Genomic DNA, 24,648 nt, shown 5'->3' with positions numbered 1-24,648 from the left:
ATCCTGAAGCTGAGGCTCCAATACTTTGGCCACCTCATGAGAAGAGAAGACTCCCTGGAAAAGACCCTGATGTTGGGAAAGATGGAGGGCACAAGGAGAAGGGGACGACAGAGGACGAGATGGTTGGACAGCGTTCTCGAAGCTACCACCATGAGTTTGACCAAATTGCGGGAGGCAGTGGAAGACAGGAGTGCCTGGCGTGCTCTGGTCCAGGGGGTCATGAAGAGTCGGACATGACTAAATGACTAAACAACAACAACAACAATAAATTTGTGGATGTTTATTCAAAACCTGCCACGGAGTCCAAATCCTTTTGTTGTCTTTTTAAATAGTTTGTAAATAATTTCCATTCTTCCTTGAAGTCGCGGTTGTCCTTCTCACGCAATTTATGTGTTAACTTTGCCAACTCGCATAGCTCATCAGTTTTTCTTGCCATTGTTCTTTCGTTGGGATTTCCTCATTCTTACATCCTTGTGCTATCAAGACTCTTGCCGCTGTTGTAGCATACATGAATAAGTTCTTTGTTTTTCTTGGCAGGTCTTGTCCTAAAATCCCTAACAAAAATGCTTCCGTTTCTTTTACAAGTGTCATTTTGAACTTTTCTTTTCAATTCGTTGTGTATCATCTCCCAAAATTTTTAAATTTCTCTACATTCCCACCAACATTTCCAACATGTATTTAACCCAGTTTTATACATTGTTGCCATTTTTACTGGTGTAATATACAATCTATACATCATTTTCATATAATTTTCTTTCAAAAGAGAACAGTTTGTAAATTTCAAATCTACCTTCCACAGTTTTTCCCAATCCTCAAATTGTATATTATGTCCTATATCTTGTGCCCATTTAATCATGACTGATTTGACCTCCTCATCTTTTGTTTCCCATTCTAGCAGAATACTATATGCTTTCTTCAACAACTTCACTTCTTCTATAACCTCATTTGGGAATCTAGAGATTGTACAGTGGTACCTCGAGTTAAGTACTTAATTCGTTCCAGAGGTCCGTACTTAATCTGAAACTGTTCTTAACCTGAAGCACCACTTTAGCTAATGGGGCCTCCCGCTACTGCCACGCCGCCGGAGCACAATTTCTGTTCTCATCCTGAAGCAAAGTTCTTAACCTGAAGCACTATTTCTGGGTTAGCGGAGTCTGTAACCTGAAGCGTATGTAACCTGAAGCGTATTTAACCCGAGGTACCACTGTATAGCTAAACCCGTTTTTGTTATCTTCCTTATACATTTCGTATAATTGTCTATAATGCAACCAACTCTGGACATGATCTTTGATTTCCTTATAATTTTTTAATTTCCATTTTCCTTCTTGATCTCTCAGTAAGTCTCTATATGTAGGCCACTTTCCCTTTTTGCCAAGCAGTTTGAGTAATGAAGCTTCAATTGGTGATAACCACCAAGGTGTTTTTTGTTCTATTAAATCTTTGTACCTCTCCCATACTCTCATATAATCTTCTGATTATATGATTGTAATATCCTTTACGTACTTTCCCTTTCCCATACCATATGTATGCACGCCATCCGTATCTGTTATCATAACCTTCCAAATCTAATGCTTCTTCGTTTTCCAGTTTTATCCAGTCCCTAATCCAAACCAAACATGCAGCCTCATAATACAGTTTAAGATCTGAGAGGGCGAAGCCCCATCTTTCCTTTGTATCTGTCTCTTATGTTTTATCCTTGGCCTTTTGCCCCACCCCCACCCCGATAAACTTAGAAATATCTTTTTGCCATCTTTTGAGGCAATCATCCTCATTACTGGGGATTGTCCCATTACTGGGACTGTCTGGAAGAGAAAGAGCATTTTCGGCAACACATTCATTTTTACTGCTGCAATTCTTCCTAGTAGGGAAAGGTTCATTCTACTCCATATTTCTAAATTCCTTTTTATCTCAGACCATACTTTTTCCTAATTGTCTTTATACACATTTATATTTCTTGTTGTTAACCACATCCCTAAATATTTTACTTTTTTATGGATTTCTATCTCAATGCTTTGGGCCAAATCTTTTTTCTCTTCCTCTTTTAAATTTTTAACTAATAATTTAGTTTTATTTCTATTTAATTTAAATCCTGCCACTTCCCCAAACTATTGAATTTTCTCTATTACTCTAAGGAAAGATTTTTTTGAATCTTCTACTGTAATTACTAGATCATCAGCTATGGCTTTTAGCTTAAATTCATTTCTTCCTGTTTTTATCCCTTTAATGCCTTTATCCGCTCTTATATTTCTTGCAAGTACTTCCAGGACCAGAATGAACAATATCGGTGCTAAGGGACATCCTTACCTAGTTCCTTTTTGTATTTTACATTCATTCATTATCACCTGATTTACAATTAATTTCGCAATTTGTTCCCAGTATATTGCTTGTATTCCTTTTAAAAATTTATATACACAATTAATTTCTTCAAGTAATTTTTTCATGAAATCCCAGGAAACATTACCAAAAGCTTTTTCGGCTTTTTCTACCTGGAAGAAACCCTGCCTGATCTTGATGTATATATTCACCTAAGATTTTTTCATCCTATTTGCTAAAATGTTTGCAAATTAGTTCTTTGGATCTCAAACTTTTAGGCAGTAGAAGCAAGCTTTATTAACTACTAACATAATAAGCAAAGAAACAGCAACAGGTGCTAATATACAATTTAAGTACAGTCGTACCTTGGTTGCCAAACGCTTTGGAACTTGTACATTTCAGCTCCTGAACAATCAAAAACTGGAATGATTTTCAAACGTCCGGTGCGGCTTCTGATTGGTTTCTGAACATTTTGGAAGTCGAACGGACTTCCAGAACGGATTCCATTCAACTTCCAAGGTACAACTGTATATGAAAGAATACTCAAAGATAAAGTTGTGAAGCTGGCTCAGCTGTCTGTCAATTTTGACAGAGACATTCCAGAAACTGGTGATGGCACCCCTCTTTCTCAGGCCAAAATATGCTTGGCACTTTACCCGGTCAGTCCAAACTGAAATCTCGTTGGATTGCTGCAGTTGGGGCCTTTTATAGCGTCCTGGAGCAGCTTTCCACCGTTTCTGTAGCAAGTGCTTTATGCTCTCGTCCTTTTTCCCATCCACTTCTAAGGGCACCTCCTTCGATTTCACACTTTGAAGTCAGAGCATGAGTTCAAGGTAGCCCTCCACTCATATTCCTCCTTATCTCTGCAGCTGGTTCAGAGCAAGGACACTCCCTTCTTTCCCATGCCGGCAGCTGCATCCCTTATCTCACCCACCATATATAGAAATACAGTATAAGCTAAACTGAGAACAGGAACACCATCTACTGGCTTCAGCCCTGGAAATATAACTGTAAAGCTTTTTCTTCAAAGCAATTCATACTGCTTGCAAAAGTTTGTTTGTTTGTTGCCTTTTCTATTTTGCATAAACAAGCAAAATAAAAATGTAAACATCAAGATGCAATTAGGCTTGTGTTCCATCCACAGATTGTTGGCTCATTTGGACAACTGTAAAGGTTTTTCTTCAAAGCAATCTATACAGCTTGAGCAGGTTTGGACTGAATGCAGCTCATCACGAAGTCAACGATGGACGTTGGAAAGTAAGATGCAGGAATGTGCAAGAACTTTGCATCCCAGCCTGCAGAGTAGCGAGTGCGAGGGGAGCAGGATGTCAGGGCATGTTCCATACAGTCAGTGACCAGGTGAAGCTTGCTGCTGGCAATGTTAACGGCATATTGGGCAATTTTGCAATCTGTGTGTGAGAAATATGAAGCAAAACAGAAGTTAGTGCTGTAAATGTAGGGGGTAACCTAAATCTTTTGGGAGCTGAATGGACTGGTTAGCTTCTAGATACCTCTCCCTAGAAGAACTACAATATTTTTCGCTCTATAAGACGCACCAGACCACTAGACGCACCTAGTTTTTGGAGGAGGAAAACAGGGGGGGGGGATTCTGAATCCCAGAAGCCAGAACAGCAAGAGGGGTCGCTGTGCAGTGAAAGCAGTAATCCCTCTTGCTGTTCTGGCTTCTGGGATAACTGCGCAGCCTGCATTCGCTCCATAAGACGCACACACATTTCCCCTTACTTTTTAGGAGGGAAAAAGTGAGTCTTGTAGAGCAAAAAATACGGTAAATCATAGCAGATGCATCTGTAACTATTTTGGAGGCTTCAAAACAGAACATATTCTCAAAAGATTTAAATCTACAATGGACGAACCTGTCCACTTTGGTTTCTCTCAGTTTCAATATCTCCAAAATCTTTGAGTTTGGTTCGCCTCATTTCAGCTTATGGTTTTTGAAAGTCATCAGCATTTCAGTTTTCACAATACAGTGGTACCTCGGTTTAAAAACTTAATCCGTTCCGGAAGCCTGTTCTTAAACCCAAACCGTTCTTAAACCGAGGCGTGCTTTCCCTAATGAGGCTTCCCACCGCCGGTGCCCTTCCACCGTTCGGATTCCATTCTTAGACCGAGGTAAAGTTCTCAAACCAAGACACTATTTCCGGTTTTGTGGCATTTGTAAACCAAATCATTCTTAAACCGGGCTGTTCTTAAACTGAGGTACCACTGTATACACATTTTGACAAACATTATTTCCTTGCATAGTGAATTTTTTTTATCGTGATCAATTTGCTTAGTGCATTTTGGTATATTATGTTCATTTTGTACACATAGTCTGAAGAACTTGTTGCTAAATCTAGAGGAGTTTGAATTCTGAACTCTAGAGGAGTTTGAATTCCTAAGCAGAGCTATGTATTGGTTAATGTATTGCTTCTTGAAGTGTGAATTGGGTAAGTTTGCAGGAAAATGCAAACCATGCTGAAATCCCCTCCGCGTCTACTCACAGTTCTCAAAGTACTGTTCCCCGTAGACTTCTTTGATGTCAGATGGCACTTGGTTCCATACTGTCTTTAAATTCTCTACTGCTCTTGCGCCAATGTTTGTTCGGAAAGTACCAGGTTCAATAATGCTGACTTGGACTCCAAAAGGATGGAGCTCTTGCCTGAAATGCAGAGGAATAAAAGAAGAAACATCATTGCCTACTGAGTCATAGGAATGCAGGTCAGGAACTTGTGTCCATGGATAGGAACATCTTTCTTTTAAAAAAAAGAAATCCAAAAATTGAGGAGAAAGAAAAGATGGGAAATGCAGCTCCCCTGCCTTCTGCCCTCTTGCAGGAGCCAGGATACGCCCTACCCAGGAGAGGATTGTGTATGACACAGCACCAGTTGTGTAGTAAAGTTAGTCTCTGTTTAGAAGCTGTTCCTTGGTCAAGCAACAAGAGTGAGGCCTTGTGGGTAACCAACAAGCCACAAGGACCATGGGAAATAAGTCTTGTCCCTTTAACCTCAGACTAACAGGCTCCCAGGGTGTGAGAGGTTTACTATGGGAAAGGAAACCCCTGATTTAATGAAAGCTTTGACACCTGGGTCTGAAGTTATGTGCATTCCCTCAGTGATGTTATTTGGCCTTGATTGCCTGGGAATGTGCATCTGCATAAACTCCACGGAAGGGAGGAAACCCCTTTGATTTAGGCTCTGGGTTCTTAATGAGTCCAGCTGCCAGAAGTTAGATTGATTAGCCCGCAGACCGGTCATTGGAGAATTTGAAAATAATCAGGAGTTTTGATTGGTTTTGGGGGTTCCGACGCTACGTGTAAATCGGGGATAAAAGATCTTGGGAATGGCTGAGAAAGCGCGCTCTGCAATCCGCAAATGGCCCGGCTGCTGATGTTCCATCTAAGTAGCCGTCCTTTCATCCTTTGTGATGGAGAATTGCGAAAGCCTCTGAATGCGGAACATTGAAAGGACTTTAACTATTCTATCTGTCTCTTAGTCGTGAGTATGTAAGTCAGTTAGATTTTACAATGTTCTTATTTTCTTGCTTGTAACTTACTAAAGAAGTGCCTACTATTTTAGCATGTTTTCTTATGTTCTTTTAAAATAAATTTTTTAAGAAGAAACTGTTTGGTTTATGTGCCTTTCCAGGGGGGAAAGCTAATTTCTAGCCTTACGCTTGGTTACGCTCTACCGTGGAATTTCTGTCTGCAAGTCTGTGGATACAACTTGTGGAGTGGGGATAACTAGTAATAACTGGGCACAGCCTTCTCCCTGGGTTGTGGCTCTGAGTTCCCCGGACCAAAGGGAGTGGTGGCAGCCTTACCGGTTCTAGTTTGTTCTGTTTTTGTAAATGGAAACGTGCCTGCCAACCCTGCTCAAGAAACCTGGTCTGGCCGGAGAGCAAAGACAGGTGAGGGAGGGGCGAGCGGTTGGGGGCAAGTTTACCACAAGTTGTATTAAGAGACAGCCATGAGGACATGATTCAAAGTCTTGCTGATACATAAAATGCCTTCCTGAAGGGAGACCTTAACCTAGTGGGGGAAAGTTGCTGCAGAGAGCAAGGAGCCTTTTCTGCCAGGGCTGCTTCCCACCCTCCTCCCTGCAGCCTCTGCCATCTATGCCCAGTCTTCTTGTTAAGAGGGAGAAGGCAGGTCACTTGCATCAAAGGAACAAGACCCTGTTCTTTGGGTTCTGGGACCCTGTGTTCTAAAAAAGGAGCAATTAAGGATTTTTACCAAACCTCCTTTGTGCAGAAGAAGATTACAGTGTAAACAACCCTGAGAAGATGCCACACAGAATTTCTCTCCAAATGCTACACATTCATGGCTTAGTTGTCAGCATCCATGTATCCCTCCCTCACTCCCTCTCTCTCTCTCTCTCTCTCTCTCTCTCGTTTATTAATTTTATGATAACAAAAAAAAAAAAATCATCACAATCAAAAATTTAAACCATAAAACTTGATTGACTTCCCTCCACTCCCCCTCCTGGTTCCATTATTTTATACAGATTCATGCATATCCATAAAATCTTATATTCTTAATCCCATTTTAAAACCTTATTCATCTTATTACAAGTGACTTTTAGAAGTTCAACTAATGTAGAAACCTATACACAAAGCTTACAAAGTATGCATTAAACATTACCCCCTTTCTTTCTTGGGTTTCAAATTATCTAATATGTCCTGCATAGTTCATTAATTTATTTTGCCAATATTCTTTCTTTTCTTTGGCGGTGGCTTCTTCCTCCTGCAGTGGTACCTCGAGTTACAAACGCCTCAGGTTACAAATGCTTCAGGTTACAAACTCCGCTAACCTGGAAGAGTTACCTCGAGTTGAGAACTTTGCCCCAGGATGAGAACGGAAATCGTGTGCTGGCGGCGCAGAGGCCCCATTAGCGAAAGCACGCCTCTAGTTAAGAACAGTTTCAGGTTAAGAACGGACTTCTGGAACAAATTAAGTTCGTAACTAGAGGAACTGGCGTCCACTCTCCAATGCAGGAACAGAGTCTTCTGCTCAATAAATCCATTAAGTCCTGTGCCTTCCAAAATCATAGTGTCTGTTTTTTTAACAAAAAACATTTTCCACATTCTCTTCAAATCTTTCTATGTCACTTCCCAGGCCTTCTTAATAACTTTACATTGCCAGCACATATAGTAGCCTCCCATACCTTTTGCCCTCCCTTCCTGTTTTGTCTCCATCACAGTCAAATCCTCCCCAATCCATTCACACAAGGTGCCATTTTCCCTTGCATTTTCCTCCAACCTCCCACCTCAGCCCTTCCCACCTCGGTGGTTTGTACATTCACCACTTTAAATTGTCTCACAGCCTCTGAGTGTAAATTAGTATTTTCCCAAATTTGACAAGCTGCCTTATCAACACTTTCCACTGTCCGTCTGCCATATCACGGAAACCTGGACATTGGCATCCATGTATCTCAAAAGAGAATGGAGTGTGTTGGCTATTTGCAGTTTAGTAGCGCTGCAGAGAGCTTGCTGGGGAGACCATGCATAACAAGGAACTCAAAAATAACAAAACAAAAACTCCTTTTACACTAAAGATAACAGCAACAAACATGACCCAACCACCAACCCATCCCCCAGGGTAACGGGAGAGCTAGGTGCTGCTCCTTATATACTATACCCAATTGCTGACACTGCTTAATTAACACGACTTAGCAGCACCTGCTATGTTTCACAGCTGTAAAGCTGGGTCTCGTTATTTTGCTGTGGCCCTTCCTCTGGCCCCTTAAAGACATACACATCGGGTGGAACAATGATGAACTTGCACATTTAAAGAAACCATTCAACAGAGTGTGCCTCTGCGGGTGAAGTCAAACCGTAGTGGTAGCAATGACCTCCCAGCTACGTGAGCCTGGGCAGTGCATATGTGCAGATAACTGCTCAGTCCCACATCTTGATAATTAAGTGGTACGTCAAGAGTTGGAAAAAGCACACACTTTTCACCATGGTAATCAACATTTCTATAAAGCATGTTGGGCCCAAACTATTCTGAGGAAAACAGGGGGACATCCATAGCATGTTCACCATTAATGAGAAGGTCTTGGACTGAGAGCCACACATCCAATTGTGGGCTTGTGATTTGAAAAGTTTGGTTCAAGGCCAGATGTGGGCATGGCCTGTGCCTGGATACCTTCTTTTTTTCTTTTGTTTTAAAAAAGTTTTTATTATTAAAAATAATTCAGCATTAATACACACATATTGCGAATATACAAGCATACAAACATACATTTCATACAATCCTTCAAAATGTACCTACACTCAATCCCACAGATAATTCCTTTTCCCATCACCATCCACCACCCCTCACCCCACCTTAGTATTAGACTTCCAATCTACTCAATTGCAATTTCTATCCACTTCTATTACTTTTTTCCACACACCTTTAACCTAATTTCATGCTTCTTTTTCTATTACACATTGTTATCCATCTTATTTAGTATTTCAGTACTTAAAACGGAACTTGTTTATTCTAATAGGAGTTCTGATTTTCCAATATGGTTTTGCAAGTATCCTTTAGACACCTTCCAGTCCCTGCCTATCTTCTCTTTTGAGATCCTTCCTGGATACATTCATCTCAAGTTGTGCAAGTCTTGGGCAAAGCCCTGGGCAGCTGCCATATTTCCCAGCTCTTTCTTCCCTGCAGCCCACTTTCCCCAGACTTGGCAACTAAACCAGGAGGACTCGCATCAGCCACTTCCAGCCTGGCAAGTGGTTAGGGAGTGTGGCAGATGTTGCACTAAAGTAAGCAAAAGAAGACATTAAAGAACTGCTGTTTTTACCTCAGGCTGTCAGAGAAGGCTTCCACACCAAACTTGGATGGGCAGTAACCACCTCCAAAGACTGCCAGTCGTCCATTCACACTGGAGATGTTGACCACCCTCCCTCTGGCTCTCCTCACCAGAGGCACCATGTGTAGCGTCACATCAATCATCCCAAGAAGGTTGACATTGATCACCTTTGCAAAGTCATCTTTGGTCAGCCATTCGTTGGGACCTGATGGGAGAGCTGTGCCTGCGTTGTTCACCAAGCCCCAAAGCCCTGTGAGAAAGAACGTATGTTTGTGATTCAAGGACCCGATCCCTGCACAGAGGCAGCACAAGGAAAGTCGAGAGTCACCTTTGTTCCCAATGCACCCTTTCACCCACTCCGTCGCTGCCGCCACACTCTCTGTGCTGCTCACATCCAGAATGGTGGTTTTCAAGCGCTCTGAGGTGGCCTTGCCCAGCTGCTCTGCCCCCTTCTGCGTGAGACAGGCTGCCAGCACCCGCAGGCCCCGGGCATCCAGCTGCTTGGCAAGTAGGTTTCCAAAGCCAGAGTCACACCCCGTGATGAAGACATATTTCTCCGTCAGGTTCTCCACCATCTGTCTCTCCTTGTACCATCGGCGAAGGAAGTAAAGCCCCAGCAGGGCAGCCAGGTAGAGCCACATGGCTGAAACCTGCAGGGAAAAAGAATTCAAGCATTAGGAAACATACACACCCCTGGCAGGACTTGGAGGGGCAAAGGTCGAATCCCTATTCCACCAGAGAGCTCAGCGGGAGACCTTTTATGTTGCCACTGCTGAATTTCGCCTCCCGTGCAGTGTTGTTGACGGAAAGGAGAATTTTTGCATGGTGCAATGAGCTGCTTGGAGCAGAGACAGGTTAAAGAAAAAGAGGTCAGATAACCTAATGACTTGCATGTACCTTTTAAAGTTCTGAACTTTTTCTGGAAATGTTTCTCGGCCAGGTGCCCAGGAAGAAGAAATTCAGGAAGTGAAGTTTCCTCTCTCTCCCAGCCTGAAGCTTGAGAAAAGTGTCACCTACTGAATATTAGCTTGAAAGAAAGTTGTTATAAGGACATGTTAGTGGAGACAGGAAGTTACTATCATGTATAATTGAAAAGGGAAGATTCAGGTAGGTAGCCGTGTGGGTCTCACACAGTCAAAATAAAAAATAAAGAATTGTTCAGTAGCTCCATATAGACCAACTAGGTTTGTTCTGGTATAAACTTCCATGTGTCTGCACACTTCTTCAGATACACATCCACACGAAAGCTTATACCAAAAGAAACTTAGTTGGTCTATAAGGTGCTGCTGGACAATTTTTATTTTACTTTATTTTGAAAAGGGAAGAGACAGACCTGCAGCTGGTTAGAGGAAAGGCTCTCAGCTTCAGTTGTGCGGCAGGAAAAGCAATGCTTCCTTCTCCCGTTTGCAGTTGCTCCTTATCTGCCTGTTGCTGTTATTCATACTCCACTGGCTGCAAAGGGAGCTCCTCCCTTCAGGCAAGGATTGGCGAAACTTAACTGCCTTCTTTAAACTAATTGTGAAATCTGTTGGTGAGGGAATGTATGGATAGAGCAGATAAATCATTTGTCTAGAGCAGGAAGAAAGCCTGGGGTTGAGCGTATCTTTCTTGCAGAAGCACATCCCTCCTGCTGATAGAAAGATGGGCAGAGTGCTTGCAAAATTACATTTCACCTAGAGTAGGAAGGGTGAGGCTGCACCCGGCCAGCTTGCTTTGGTGCATGAATTCTAGTACATATATAGAGAAAGACTCCACAAATGACTTTTAAAGATATATATATATATTTATACTCCACCCTCCCCGGCCAAGATTCGGCTCAAGGCGGCTAACATCAGGTATAAAAACAATTGATTAAAATACAACTTAAAAATAGGATTCAAGTACAACTTAAAATGCAGCCTCATTTCAGTGGAAGCCCAGATCAAAAACTGTTTAGGGGGAGAAACCATCAAATCTTCACCTCGGCCAACTATCCAGATTGGTCCTACGTGGGCCAGAAAAAAGTCAGGGACGTCCCCAAATAGGAGTTCCATCACAGAAGGAAAAGGAAAGAGGGGGAGGGGTCAGGCTGATTCCAAGCCAAAGGCCAGGCAGAACAACTCTGTCTTACAAGCCCTGCGGAAAGAAATCAGATCCCGCAGGGCCCTGGTCTCATGAGACACAGCGTTCCACCAGGCTGGAGCCAGTGTGGAAAAGGCCCTGGCCCTGGCTGAGGCCAATCTGACTTCCTTAGGGCCCGGGACCTCTAGAGTGTTGCTATTTATGGACCTTAAGGTCCTCCGCGGGGCAGACCAGGAGAGGTGGTCCAGTAGGTTTCCTTTCTGCTGCTGGTGTGCATAAAGAGCGGTTAGAATGATTTGCAACCTCTATATTAGAAATAAGATAATGAAATATTATTTTGTCAGTTCGCTTATTGTTTACATAGTGTGGATGTCAATAACTTGGAGTGCTGAAACCATTCAGAACTGAAAGGAGTGATAAAGATCACTGCTCTTTCTTGCTTAGTACAGATCTAGGTACGTTTCAAGGATGGGGGAAGGATAACCAGAAGATTCATGTTGAAGGGAGCAGCGGGTGTGTGGGTGTGAAAAGGAAAGACCACCAGGTTGATACTGCTGGTTCTCTAAATGCCTCACTGAAGAGAGGGACAAAAGGCTGGAAGGAGCCCCATTTCATTTTCATCTGTAACCTCTGGTACCTCTGCCCATTCCACTTGTAGGCGGGGACAAGGCAGGTCATTTTTAGGAATGGAAAAGAACCATTTTGCTGGGCTCCGGGAATCTGTAGCCTTATTAGACTTTACCGACTGGTGGGGTCTGCGTTGCTCCTGGGAGGGAGAAAGGAAGTCAAATGACACCGAGGTTGATTCAGAGAAAGAGTTTATTCTGCTCTCCAGATAGCAGAAGGTACTGCGTGAATCGGTTCACCGCAAGCACAAAAGCAAGAGAAATTGCATACAGTATATATATCCTCCAGGCACCCTCTCTCCCCTTCCCCAGGAATCCAGCCACGTCAGCTTATACACGTAAGTTGACATCCATGACCATAAACAGATGTTCCTGTTCCTGTTCCTATACTCTTATCTTGGGGCAAGAAGGTCACCAACTCTAAGAACACTCCTGGCGCTGTTCCCGGGTCTTTTGTCAGACCTGACAAGGTCTGTGCGTCAGTGTGGTCAGGATGTAAGATAAGACCCAGATGTGCCATCCCCACTCCACTTTGGAACTGACAAGGCCATTCATTAGGCATCAAAGAGAGCTTTGTTTGTACAGCTGGGTTCCTGTTATACATTTGCTCAAGGGCTCAAGTTAATGGTTTTTACCCTTGGAGAAGGAAAAATGGGGATTTTGCGGCCCGTTTCAGACTGACTGCACAGTCAGATTTTAGATTTGGGAAACCAATTCCTTCAAATCGGAAGCCAAAGACACAAAGCGAGATAGTTCCAACCAAAGAGAAAGGAAGAAGCCTGCCTACAAGTGACTGCCACTTGGTTGGGTTACATACGGGTACATGGGTAAGGGGTGCAAACGGAAGAGACACAGGTGCAAACGACATGACACTTGACAGGCAAGGTAGGTGTAAAGGAGTCCTGGGCAAAAAAAACCAGGAGACCACAGCCAAAGCATCGGGGGCAAAGGAGGGAAATTTTGCATCCCTTAGGAGGGGATGCTTTTTTACCCACCCCACCCCCCACCCCCCGCTGCCTCAATAAGGCACCCTCCTGGGACTCTTTTTTTAAACGTGGTATTCCTTCTACTCTTTGACAAAGGAGGAGCCAGGAGTTGGAAGACAACGATCGCCCACCACCACCAGCACCAAAACAGCTGCCGGCTAGTTCCGCAGAGGCTCCTTTTATTAGCAGAAGTCAACAACTGGAAACAGTAGTGAAACCACTTTGAACATGACGTATTTCCATCTAAGCACATTTCCGGATGTCAGGGGCTCAGGAGCAGAGGCACAGGGAAGAGAGGAGATGGAGAGCGAAGGGGAAGAATCCGAGGGGAGCGTAGGAGAAGAGGACAGTGGACCGAGGGATTCCATGAGCCTCTCCAGCGAATCGGAAGATTCACAGAAGGGGGCGCCAGTGGCCAGGGGTAGGGGGTTCCCAAGGGGAACGCCCCAGGAGCAAGGGGACAGCAGGGACTCCCAGAGCAGTAGCTGGAAATCAGGACCAGCTTCCCCACCAGAGCAGAGTGGGGGGGGAAGAGTCCCAAGGATCGGGGCCAGTGCATTCCCCACCAGGGAGAGAAGATAAGGCAGGGCTGACTACACCTCCATCAGAAAGTCGGACAACGGAGGAGAGGTCAGATCTGGCCAGTGTCCCGGAAGAGGGAAGCAGTGACCGAAGTAGTGTAACGGTTAGGAGAAAGGTCACTGGGCTGGCACGAGAGGCAAGTTCAAATGTACAGGACAGCAGAGAATGAGGATTGGGAACCGGGTCCTAAAGCCCGCCGGAGGGAGGGGGAGGAGCTAAGCGACTCAGCGTCGGAAGAGTCCAGAAAGGGCAATGCCCCAGCGGGCAGGAGGACCCAAAGGAGGAGAGAGCAGCGTAAAAGTTGGAGCAGGGCTAGGATCTTAAACTGGTGTCATGGGGAGGAGACTCAGACGGGACTTCGCCGATCTAGGGTTTAAGACGTAGAGCTGCACGCTGTGGCTTTGAAATGGAAACTGAACTTCAATAAAGACTTTTGTACATTACTACAGCCTAGCGTTGGTCCTCTGTGAGCTGGCACCTAGAGGCAGCTCTGACACCAGCGTTATCAAATACACGTGTTAGCAGGGAGATTACAAGGGAGATCGTGAAACATACAGGAAATTGAATGCAGATTTCCAAAGAATAGCAAGGAGAGACAAGAAGACCTTCTTAAACAAGCAATGCAAAGAAATAGAGGAAAGCAATAGAATGGGAAGAACCAGAGATCTGTTCAAGAAAATTGTAGATATGAAAGGAAAATTTCGTACAAAGATTTCCATAATAAAGGACAAAAGTGGAAAGGACCTAACAGAAGCAGAAGACATCAAGAAGAGGTGGCAAGAATACACAGAGGAATTATACCAGAAAGAAACGGATGTCTCATATACCCCAGGTAGTGTGGTTGCTGACCTTGAGCCAGACATCCTGGAGAGTGAAGTCAAATGGGCCTTAGAAAGCACTGCAAATACCAAGGCCAGTGGAAGTGATGGTATTCCAGCTGAACTATTTAAAATTTTAAAAGATGATGCTGTTAAGGTGCTACACTCAATATGCCAGCAAGTTTGGAAAACTCAGCAGTGGCCAGAAGATTGGAGAAGATCAGTCTACATCCCAATCCCAAAGAAGGGCAGTGCCAAAGAATGCTCCAACTATCGCACAATTGCACTAATTTCTCACGCTAGCAAGGTTATGCTTAAAATTCTACAAGGAAGGCTCAAGCAGTATGTGGACCGAGAACTCCCAGAAGTGCAAGCTGGATTTAGAAGGGGCAGAGGAACCAGAGACCAAATTGCAAACATGCGCTGGATTATGGAGAAAGCTAGAGAGTTCCAGAAAGACATTTACTTCTGCTTCATTGACTATGCAAAAGCCTTTGACTGTGTCGACCATGGCAAACTATGGCAAGTTCTTAAAGAAATGGGAGAGCCTGATCACCTCATCTGTCTCCTGAGAAATCTCTATGTGGGACAAGAAGCTACAGTTAGAACTGGATATGGAACAACTGACTGGTTCAAAATTGGGAAAGGAGTACGACAAGGCTGCATTTTGTCTCCCTGCTTATTTAACTTATATGCAGAATTCATCATGCGAAAGGCTGGGCTGGATGAATCCCTAGCCGGAATTAAGATTGCCGGAAGAAATATCAACAACCTCAGATATGCAGATGACACAACCTTGATGGCAGAAAGTGAGGAGGAATTAAAGAACCTTTTATTGAGGGTGAAAGAGGAGAGTGCAAAATATGGTCTGAAGCTCAACATCAAAAAAACGAAGATCATGGCTACTGGTCCCATCACCTCCTGGCAAATAGAAGGGGAAGAAATGGAGGCAGTGAGAGATTTTACTTTCTTGGGCTCCATGATCACTGCAGATGGTGACAGCAGCCACGAAATTAAAAGACGCCTGCTTCTTGGGAGAAGGGCAATGACAGGCCTAGACAGCATCTTGAGAAGTAGAGACATCACCTTGCCAACAAAGGTCCGTATAGTTAAAGCTATGGTTTTCCCAGTAGTGATGTATGGAAGTGAGAGCTGGACCATAAAGAAGGCTGATCGCCGAAGAATTGATGCTGTTGAATTATGGTGCTGGAGGAGACTCTTGAGAGTCCCATGGACTGCAAGAAGATCAAACCTCTCCATTCTGAAGGAAATCAGCCCTGAGTGCTCACTGGAAGGACAGATTGTGAAGCTGAGGCTCCAGTACTTTGGCCACCTCATGAGAAGAGAAGACTCCCTGGAGAAGACCCTGATGTTGGGAAAGATGGAGGGCACAAGGAGAAGGGGGCGACAGAGGACGAGATGGTTGGATAGTGTTTTCGAGGTTACCAGCATGAGTCTGACCAAGCTGCGGGGGGCAGTGGAGGACAGGAGTGCCTGGCGTTCTCTGGTCCATGGGGTCACGAAGAGTCGGACACGACTAAACGACTAAACAACAACAACATCATAATAAGCAAAGAAACAGCAACAGGTGCTAATATACAATTTAAGTACAGTCGTACCTTGGTTGCCAAACGCTTTGGAACTTGTACATTTCAGCTCCTGAACAATCAAAAACTGGAATGATTTTCAAACGTCCGGTGCGGCTTCCGATTGGTTTCTGAACGTTTTGGAAGTCGAACAGACTTACAGAACGGATTCCGTTCGACTTCCAAGGTACAACTGTATATGAAAGAATACTCAAAGATAAAGTTGTGAAGCTGGCTCAGCTATCCGTCAATTTTGACGGAGACATTCCAGAAACCGATGACAGCACCCCTCTTTCTCAGGCCAAAATATGTTTGGCACTTTACCCGGTCAGTCCAAACTGGAATCTCGTTGGATTGCTGCAGTTGGGGCCTTTTATAGCGTCCTGGAGCAGCTTTCCACCGTTTCTGTAGCAAGTGCTTTATGCTGTCATCCTTTTTCCCAACCACTTCTAAGGGCACCTCCTTCGATTTCACACTTTGAAGTCAGAGCATGAGTTCAAGGTAGCCCTCCACTCATATTCCTCCTTATCTCTGCAGCTGGTTCAGAGCAAGGACACTCCCTTCTTTCCCATGCCGGCAGCTGCATCCCTTATCTCATCCACCATATATAGAAATACAGTATAAGCTAAACTGAAAACAGGAACACCATCTACTGGTTTCCCCCTGGAAATATAACTGTAAAGCTTTTTCTTCAAAGCAATTCATACTGCTTGCAAAAGTTTGTTTGCTGCATTTTCTATTTTGCATAAACAAGCATCCACAGATTGTTGGCTCATTTGGACAACTGTAAAGGGTTTCTTCAAAGCAATCTATACTGCTTGAGCAGGTTTGGGCTGAATGCAGCTCGCCACGAAGTCAACGATGGACGTTGGAAAATAAGTGGCAGGAATGAACAAGAACTTTGCATCCCAGCCTGCAGAGTAGCGAGTGCGAGGGGAGCAGGATGTCAGGGCATGTTCCATACAGTCAGTGACCAGGTGAAGCTTTCTGCTGGCGATGTTAAAGGCACATTGGGCAATTTTGCAATCTGTGTGTGAGAAATATGAAGCAAAACAGAAGTTAGTGCTGTAAATGTAGGAGGTAACCTAAATCTTTTGGGAGCTGAATGGACTGGTTGGCGTCTAGATACCTCTCCCTAGAAGAACTAAATCAAAGCAGATGCATCTGGAACTATTCTGGAGGCTTCAAAACAGAACACATTCTCAAAAGATTTAAATCTACAATGGATGAACCTGTCCAATTCTCTCAGTTTCAATATCTCCAAAATCTTTCAGTTTGGTTCTCCTCATTTCAGTTTATGACTTTTGAAAGTCATCAGCATTTCAGTTTTCACAATACAGTGGTACCTTGGTTTAAAAACTTAATCCGTTCCGGAAGCCTGTTCTTAAACCCAAACCGTTCTTAAACCGAGGCGTGCTTTCCCTAATGAGGCTTCCCACCGCCGGTGCCCTTCCACCATTCGGATTCCGTTCTTAGACCGAGGTAAAGTTTTCAAACCAAGACACTACTTCCGGTTTTGTGAAATTTGTAAACCAAATGATTCTTAAACCGGTCTGTGCTTAAACTGAGGTACCACTGTATACAAATTTTGGCAAACATTATTTCCTTGCATAGTGAATTTTTTTTTATTGTGATCTATTTGCTTAGTGCATTTTGGTATATTATGTACACATAGTTGTTCTGTACACATAGTTGTTCATAGTTGTCTTTGTACACATAGTTGGTCTGGAGAACTAGTTGCTAAATTTAGAGGAGTTTGACTTCCTAAGCAGAGCTATGTATTGGTTAATATATTGCTTCTTGAAGTGTGAATTGGGTAAGTTTGCAGGAAAATGCAAACCATGCTGAAATCCCCTCCACGTCTACTCACAGTTCTCCAAGTACTGTTCCCCATAGACTTCTTTGATGTCAGATGGCACTTGGTTCCATACATTCTTTAAATTATCTACTGCTTGTTTGAACATGTTTGTTTGGAAACCACCAGGTTCAATAATGCTGACTTGGACTCCAAAAGGATGGAGCTCTCGCCTGAAATGCAGAGGAATAAAAGAAGAAACATCATTGCCTACTGAGTCATAGGTCAGGAATGCAGGTCAGGAACTTGGGTCCATGGATAGGAACATCTTTCTTTAAAAAAAAAGAAAATTGAGGAGAAAGAAAAGATGGGAAATGCAGCTCCCCTGCCTTCTGCCCTCTTCCAGGTGCCAGGATACGCCCTACCCAGGAGAGGATTGTGTATGACACAGCACCAGTTGTATTACAAGACAGTCATGAGGACATGCTTCAAAGTCTAGCTCAGGGGTTGTCAACCTGGTCCCTACCGCCCACTAGTGGGCGTTTCAGGATTCTAGGTGGGCGGCAGGGGATTCTACAGCACAAGCTGAATCCTCCTTCCATCCAGCACTGGTGGGCGGTAAGGAAATTTTACCATCAAGAAAGATGCATTGGTGGGCGGGAGGTATGAAAAGGTTGACTACCCCAGTCTAGCTGATACATCAAATACATTCCTGAAGAGAGACCTTAACCAAGTGGGGGAAAGTTGCTGCAGAGAGCAAGGAGCCTTTTCTGCCAGGGCTGCTTCCCACCCTCCTCCCTGCAGCCTCTGCCATCTCTGCCCAGTCTCCTTGTTAAGAGGGAAAAGGTCACTTGCATCAAAGGAACAAGACCCTGTTTTTTGGGTACTGGGACCCCGTGTTCTAAAAAAGGAGCAATTAAGGGTTTTACCAAACCTCCTTTGTGCAGAAGAAGATTACAGTGCAAACAACCCTGAGAAGGTGCCACACAGAATTTCTCTCCAAATGCTACACATTCATGGCTTAGTTGTCGGCAACCATGTATTAATCATCACAACAATCATCACAATCAAAAATTTAAACCATAAAACTTGATTGACTTCCCTCCACTCCCCCTCCTGGTTCCATTATTTTATACAGATTCATGCATAGCCATAAAATCTTAATCCCATTTTAAAACCTTATTCATCTTATTACAAGTGACTTTTAGAAGTTCAACTAATGTAGAAACCTATACACAAAGCTTACAAAGTATGCATTAAACATTACCCCCTTTCTTTCTTGGGTTTCAAATTATCTAATATGTCCTGCATAGTTCATTAATTTATTTTGCCAATATTCTTTCTTTTCTTTGGCGGTGGCTTCTTCCTCCTGCAGTGGTACCTCGAGTTACAAACGCCTCAGGTTACAAACGCTTCAGGTTACAAACTCCGCTAACCTGGAAGAGTTACCTCGAGTTGAGAACTTTGCCCCAGGATGAGAACGGAAATCGTGTGCTGGCAGCGCAGAGGCCCCATTAGCGAAAGCACGCCTCTAGTTAAGAACAGTTTCAGGTTAAGAACGGACCTCTGGAACAAATTAAGTTCGTAACTAGAGGAACTGGTGTCCACTCTCCAATGCAGGAACAGAGTCTTCTGCTCAATAAATCCATTAAGTCCTGTGCCTTCCAAAATCATAGCGTCTGTTTTTTTAACGAAAAACATTTTCCACATTCTCTTCAAATCTTTCTATGTCTAGATACGTCTTGACAGCTCCAAGCTGCTTGAGCTTGAACCGTTTACCAAGCTCCCTAGCAAACTTTTCTGCCTGTTTACCTGTCTCTGAGAAGTACAGCAAATCATCTACAAAAATCTGCACAAATTCCTGTGTTGCACCTGATCCTTTCAGATAAAGGAAACTGTCAGCAACACTTCTTCTGAAACCTAGCTCTTCCAAGGCTTCATTCAGGCACATATTCCAGTTTCTGGCAGATTGACGTAACCCATAGATGGATTTGTGCAATCGCCACACAATGCCTTGCCTCATGATCTCAAACCCTGGAGGAGGAAGCATGTACAGCTCCTCCTGGAGATCTGAGTTCAGGTAGGTAACATCCACATCAAAGTGGTTTACCCGCCAACCTCTCTGTGCCACGACAGATAGACGCATCCTAAGTGTCTCACATCTTGAGGTGGGCGAATACACCTCCGTGAAGTGAATTCCCTTCCTTTGAGTGAATCCATGAGCCACTAATCTAGCTTTATACTGTGGTTCTCCAGCGTCAGTGGGTTTAAGGCGATAAACCCATCTGCAACTCACAGCTTGTTTGCCCGGTGGCAACTCTGTGAGCACACCTAGATTTTCCATGGATCTCATCTCCTTGTGCATTGCCTCATGCCACTTGCTGGCTTCTTCCTGAGGCAAATTCTGAATATCCTCGAAGGATTCAGGTTCACACCTGGCTACACCCACCCAGACACCTGTAGCTTCAAAACGATCTGGAGGCTTCCCCTTGGTTGACCTCGCTGACCTCCTCAGTGTGACCCCTGGTGGTCCTTCTGACTCACTGGGTCCTACTAAATCATCCTCAACTTCAGTGTCTTCCCCCTCTGACCTGCTGCGCCTTTTGGGCCTTACAGCTGGTCCAGCAGGTGAGGAAGGCTCACTCTTTGCCTCAGACTTGACAGTTGCTGGAGGAGGTGTTCTAGGTTCCCCCCTCTGAGGGATCCTGAGCTGTCCCTGCCTTGGACTCTGTTCCTGTGGTGGACCCCGTTGCTCTGGACTTCGGTCCCCAGCAACAAGTTCCTCTTCCTCCTCACCGTCTGAGTCATAGAACTGCTGCGAAAGCACGCCTGGATTAGCATGAAGACATGACCACCCAGCCTGTTCACAGAACTCAGCACTATTGCTGATCACCAACCTTGACTGGTTTCCACTTGGGTACGCGAACCGCCAGGCTTTGAGCCAGGCTCATACCCCACAAAGATCATTTTCTTGGATCTTGGCTCACCTTTCTTGCGTAGAGCCTTTGGAATAAGAACCCAGGCCTCACAACCAAACACACGAAGGTAGTGCATCTTGGGCTTCTTACCATGCAGCAGGAAATAGGGTGTGTTCCCTACACTTGAGTTGCACACTCTGTTCTGCGTAAACACCACAAATCTCCAGGCTTCAGACCAAAACTTTTGGGATAGCCCTGCATCCCATAAAATGGACGGCACTGCTTCCTGAATCGTCCTATTCTTCCTTTCCATGATTCCATTCTGCTGTGGACTGTAGGGGGCGGTCAATCAGTGGCTAATCCCCTTCTCCCTAAAGAAATCCTGCAAAGCAGAACCAGTGAACTCTGAACCCCTGTCACTTTGGAAGTTCTTGACTTTGGTGGAGAAGGTCACTTCAACCGCAGTGATCCAATCCCTTATCAACCCAGCCGCCTCCCCTTTAGTACGCATAGCAAAAGTCCACTAATTCCGAGAAAAATCATCAATTAAGAGAAGAGAGAATTTTGACCCACCCAATGACTCAGCTGACATTGGACCACACAAATCTGCATGAATTAACTCAAAAGATTGAGTGGTCTTTTTCTCTGACTTAGGATAAGAGCATGTCACAATCTTGGACTGTTTAGAAGCATGACAATCCAAAAATTTGTCACAAGCCTTAAATTTGCACCTTTCTGTCAGTTCAGGTGCCTTTTTGACATAACTCCAATCAGATGAGCAAATCTGCGGTGCCAGATATGTGGGCAAGCGTCACAAATCTGTCAGTTTTTACTGTCCTGCAATTTCGCAAAAGATCAGGAGAGGGCACTAGAGTGTTTGTCGCTCCTGAGTCTATGACGACAGTGAGGGTATCTGGTTGTTGACATTCCTGAGAATTGCCATGGCAACGCTTTCCCTCTCATTGCCCCCCTGACTGGGGCCTCTGCAGACGTCCCCTGCGGCTGTCATGGCAACAGTCTCCCCCCGGCTTCCGTAGATGCAGCTCTCTCTGTTGCCATAGAGACTGGACTTCTCCCGACGTTCTCACACTGCACCGACTCTGTTATCAGCAGCTCTTCTAGATGGGCAACCTTGGAAACTCTAGTAGCTCAAAGCTTCCCACAGCTAGGCTCCAGCTCAGGATGAAAACAACACTTGGAAGCTTTTGGAGAAAGAGGCTTCTCAGAGCTTTCACTGCTGACTGCCCCCCCCCACTGCTGGCAGGGCTTTTGCCTGCACCCCCTCTGCTGAGCGCAGGGCTCCCGGAGCTTAGCCTCTCTCCTGGCTCCTCACACAGATGTGTTGCAGCATCCAAACAGCTCTCAGGCACAGCAACAGCACCACCAGCAGCAACAGGAATAGCAACAGTCCCTTCACTCCCCCTTGGGGGCTTAAAGCTCCTCTCAGCTTTCGAAGAGCTCTCAAGGCTCTGGCCAGCGCCATCTTGGCTCTCTGCCGCCTCTGGTGCAACTCCAGCCACTTCCTGGCCCTTGCCTCCCACTCCAGCTCCACAAGCTTTTAGGAGGGATTCCCAAACGACCCTTGGCTCATTGGCACCCTGTAGGACTGGCAAAAGACAAGCCTCGACACTTTCGGCCAGAATTCTGAGCACACACTGTTTCAGCTCAGTTTGAACTGCAGCTTCCTCAGCCATTGCATTCCCAACTTCAGGCTGTGGGGGTTGCACCAAGTGCCACAGCTGCTCCCCCACTAGCAGGTACTCCATTGCAAAAGACCATTCCAGCCATTTTTGGCCACTCAGTCTCTGACACGGCATATTAAACCCAAAGACCTGTCCCTGGGGATGGGCCATTCTTTCCCCTTCCCTTCTGTCGGCTAGAGTAGCTTGAATACTCACTCTTCTGCTAAACCGGGCATTCCGGAAAGCCTTGGTTCCATTGTTCCCCTCCGTCAGCAAACTCAGATCTGCCTTTGAAGCGTCTGGCAGTAGATCAAGCTGGCCTGCAGGCTTTTAAGTTATGTTCTTTCTCACACTCTTGGCGTGGTTCCATAACCTGAAGATTTATTGCTTTTCCGTCCAGCTTACGCTTCCATTGTGCCAGCTTTTCAAGCGCAGCCCCGGGAGAAAGCAATTAGCAGATGCACAGCTTTGGTCCGTGTGAGAAACACATTAAATCAAGTCCAGACAGCTTCTCTATTCTAGAAGCATTTTATTAAGCAAAAACAGCATATTTACAGGCCATCAGTATCCAGCTCCATTTTCTCTGACTCCTTTCTTCCTCGGAGCAGTGACCGACTGAAAAACGAAAGCACTTCTCACAGCACAACAAAGAGCTGTGACGTAACATCCTGGCTGACTTCCCGTGGAAGCCCTTCCCTCAGACATGAGACACAGAAAGGTTAACCCTTTACCACCACACTCTACACGAACTATTCTAAGGAAAACAGGGGGACATCCATAGCATGTTCACCATTAATGAGAAGGTCTTGGACTGAGAGCCACACATCCAATTGTGGGCTTGTGATTTGAAAAGATTGGTTCAAGGCCAGATGTGGGCATGGCCTGTGCCTGGATACATTCTTTTTTTCTTTTCTTTTAAAAAAGTTTTTATTATTAAAAATAATTCAGCATTAATACACACATATTGCGAATATACAAGCATACAAACATACATTTCATACAATCCTTAAAAAGGTTCAAACACACCTACACTCAATCCCACAGATAATTCCTTTTCCCATCACCATCCACCACCCCTCACCCCACCTTAGTGTTAGACTTCCAATCTACTCAATTGCAATTTCTATCCACTTCTGTTACTTTCTTTCACATAAAGGTAAAGGTAAAGGTACCCCTGCCCATACGGGCCAGTCTTGACAGACTCTGGGGTTGTGCGCCCATCTCACTTAAGAGGCCAGGGGCCAGCGCTGTCCGGAGACACTTCCGGGTCACGTGGCCAGCGTGACATCGCTGCTCTGGCGAGCCAGAGCCGCACACGGAAACGCCGTTTACCTTCCCGCTGGGAAGCGGTCCCTATTTATCTACTTGCACCCGGAGGTGCTTTCGAACTGCTAGGTTGGCAGGCGCTGGGACCGAGCAGCGGGAGCGCACCCCGCCGCAGGGATTCGAACCGCCGACCTTTCGATCGGCAAGCCCTAGGCGCTGAGGCTTTAACCCACAGCGCCACCTTTAACCTAATTTCATGCTTCTTTTTCTATTACACATTGTTATCCATCTTATTTAGTATTTCAGTATTTAAAACGGAACTTGTTTATTCTAATAGGAGTTCTGATTTTCCAATATGGTTTTGCAAGTATGCTTTAGACACCTTCCAGTCCCTGTCTATCTTCTCTTTTGAGATCCTTCCTGGATACATTCATCTCAAGTTGTGCGAGTCTTGGGCAAAGCCCTGGGCAGCTGCCATATTTCCCAGCTCTTTCTTCCCTGCAGCCCACTTTCCCCAGACTTGGCAACTAAACCAGGAGGACTCGCATCAGCCACTTCCAGCCTGGCAAGTGGTTAGGGAGTGTGGCAGATGTTGCACTAAAGTAAGCAAAAGAAGACATTAAAGAACTGCTGTTTTTACCTCAGGCTGTCAGAGAAGGCTTCCACACCAAACTTGGATGGGCAGTAACCACCTCCATAGATTACCAGGCGTCCATTCACACTGGAGATGTTGACCACCCTCCCTCTGGCTCTCCTCACCAGGGGCACCATGTGTAGCGTCACATCAATCATCCCAAGAAGGTTGACATTGATCACCTTTGCAAAGTCATCTTTGGTCAGCCATTCGTTGGGACCTGATGGGAGAGCTGTGCCTGCGTTGTTCACCAAGCCCCAAAGCCCTGTGAGAAAGAACAGATGTTTTTCCTATTAGCAACCATAACCTACATGAATTTATCTGTGTCTCTCACTGGATTTAGTGTAACTGGAGGGAGGGAGTTAGGGAAAGGGGGAGAGAAAGAGAGAGAAATGGAAAGTGGACAGGCAGGAGAGAGGCAGCAGCTCTGGTAGAGATGGGAGGGAGGAGCTGAGCTCAGCAGAAGAGGAGGAGGGGGAAAGAAAGCAAGGCAGACATAAGGGACAACTGACTTTCGGGGTTGGTGTGTTGTGCGACAAGCACACAGAGTGCAATGAAATTGAGTGTTTGGGGGGAGG

General features: G+C 45.0%; 2 protein-coding genes across 7 annotated transcripts in view; both read right to left on the bottom strand.

Annotated features, from left to right (window-relative positions):
- Nucleotides 1-661: 661 nt before the first annotated feature.
- Nucleotides 662-10,867, bottom strand: LOC307210718 (retinol dehydrogenase 7-like). The gene is made up of 5 exons (XM_079966871.1): nucleotides 10,450-10,867; nucleotides 9,445-9,766; nucleotides 9,108-9,366; nucleotides 4,815-4,972; nucleotides 662-3,722 (listed from the first exon to the last, which is right to left on the bottom strand). The coding sequence occupies exons 2-5, from the start codon at nucleotides 9,755-9,757 to the stop codon at nucleotides 3,505-3,507; spliced, it is 948 nt and encodes a 315-aa protein (XP_079822997.1). The 5' UTR covers nucleotides 9,758-9,766; nucleotides 10,450-10,867; the 3' UTR covers nucleotides 662-3,504.
- Nucleotides 10,868-15,724: 4,857 nt separating this feature from the next.
- Nucleotides 15,725-24,648, bottom strand: part of LOC307210720 (retinol dehydrogenase 7-like) — a 149,893-nt gene continuing 140,969 nt past the window's right edge. For 3 of the 6 annotated variants that reach the window (XM_079966879.1, XM_079966878.1, XM_079966880.1), the window contains 3 exons: nucleotides 24,077-24,335; nucleotides 17,646-17,803; nucleotides 15,725-16,802 (listed from right to left, as the gene is read on the bottom strand). In XM_079966879.1, the coding sequence (XP_079823005.1) occupies nucleotides 16,585-16,802; nucleotides 17,646-17,803; nucleotides 24,077-24,335 (635 nt within the window). In that variant the 3' untranslated portion in view covers nucleotides 15,725-16,584. The remainder of the gene's footprint in view (nucleotides 16,803-17,645; nucleotides 17,804-24,076; nucleotides 24,336-24,648) is intronic. The other 3 variants (XM_079966877.1, XM_079966875.1, XM_079966876.1) reach the window with 1 other exon arrangement.

This window comes from Podarcis cretensis, assembly GCF_951804945.1.
Source record: "Podarcis cretensis genome assembly, chromosome: 2".
Lineage (NCBI taxonomy): Eukaryota > Metazoa > Chordata > Lepidosauria > Squamata > Lacertidae > Podarcis > Podarcis cretensis.
The sequence above is the reverse complement of the archived record's forward strand: the minus strand, read 5'-3'. Positions and strand labels throughout refer to the sequence as shown.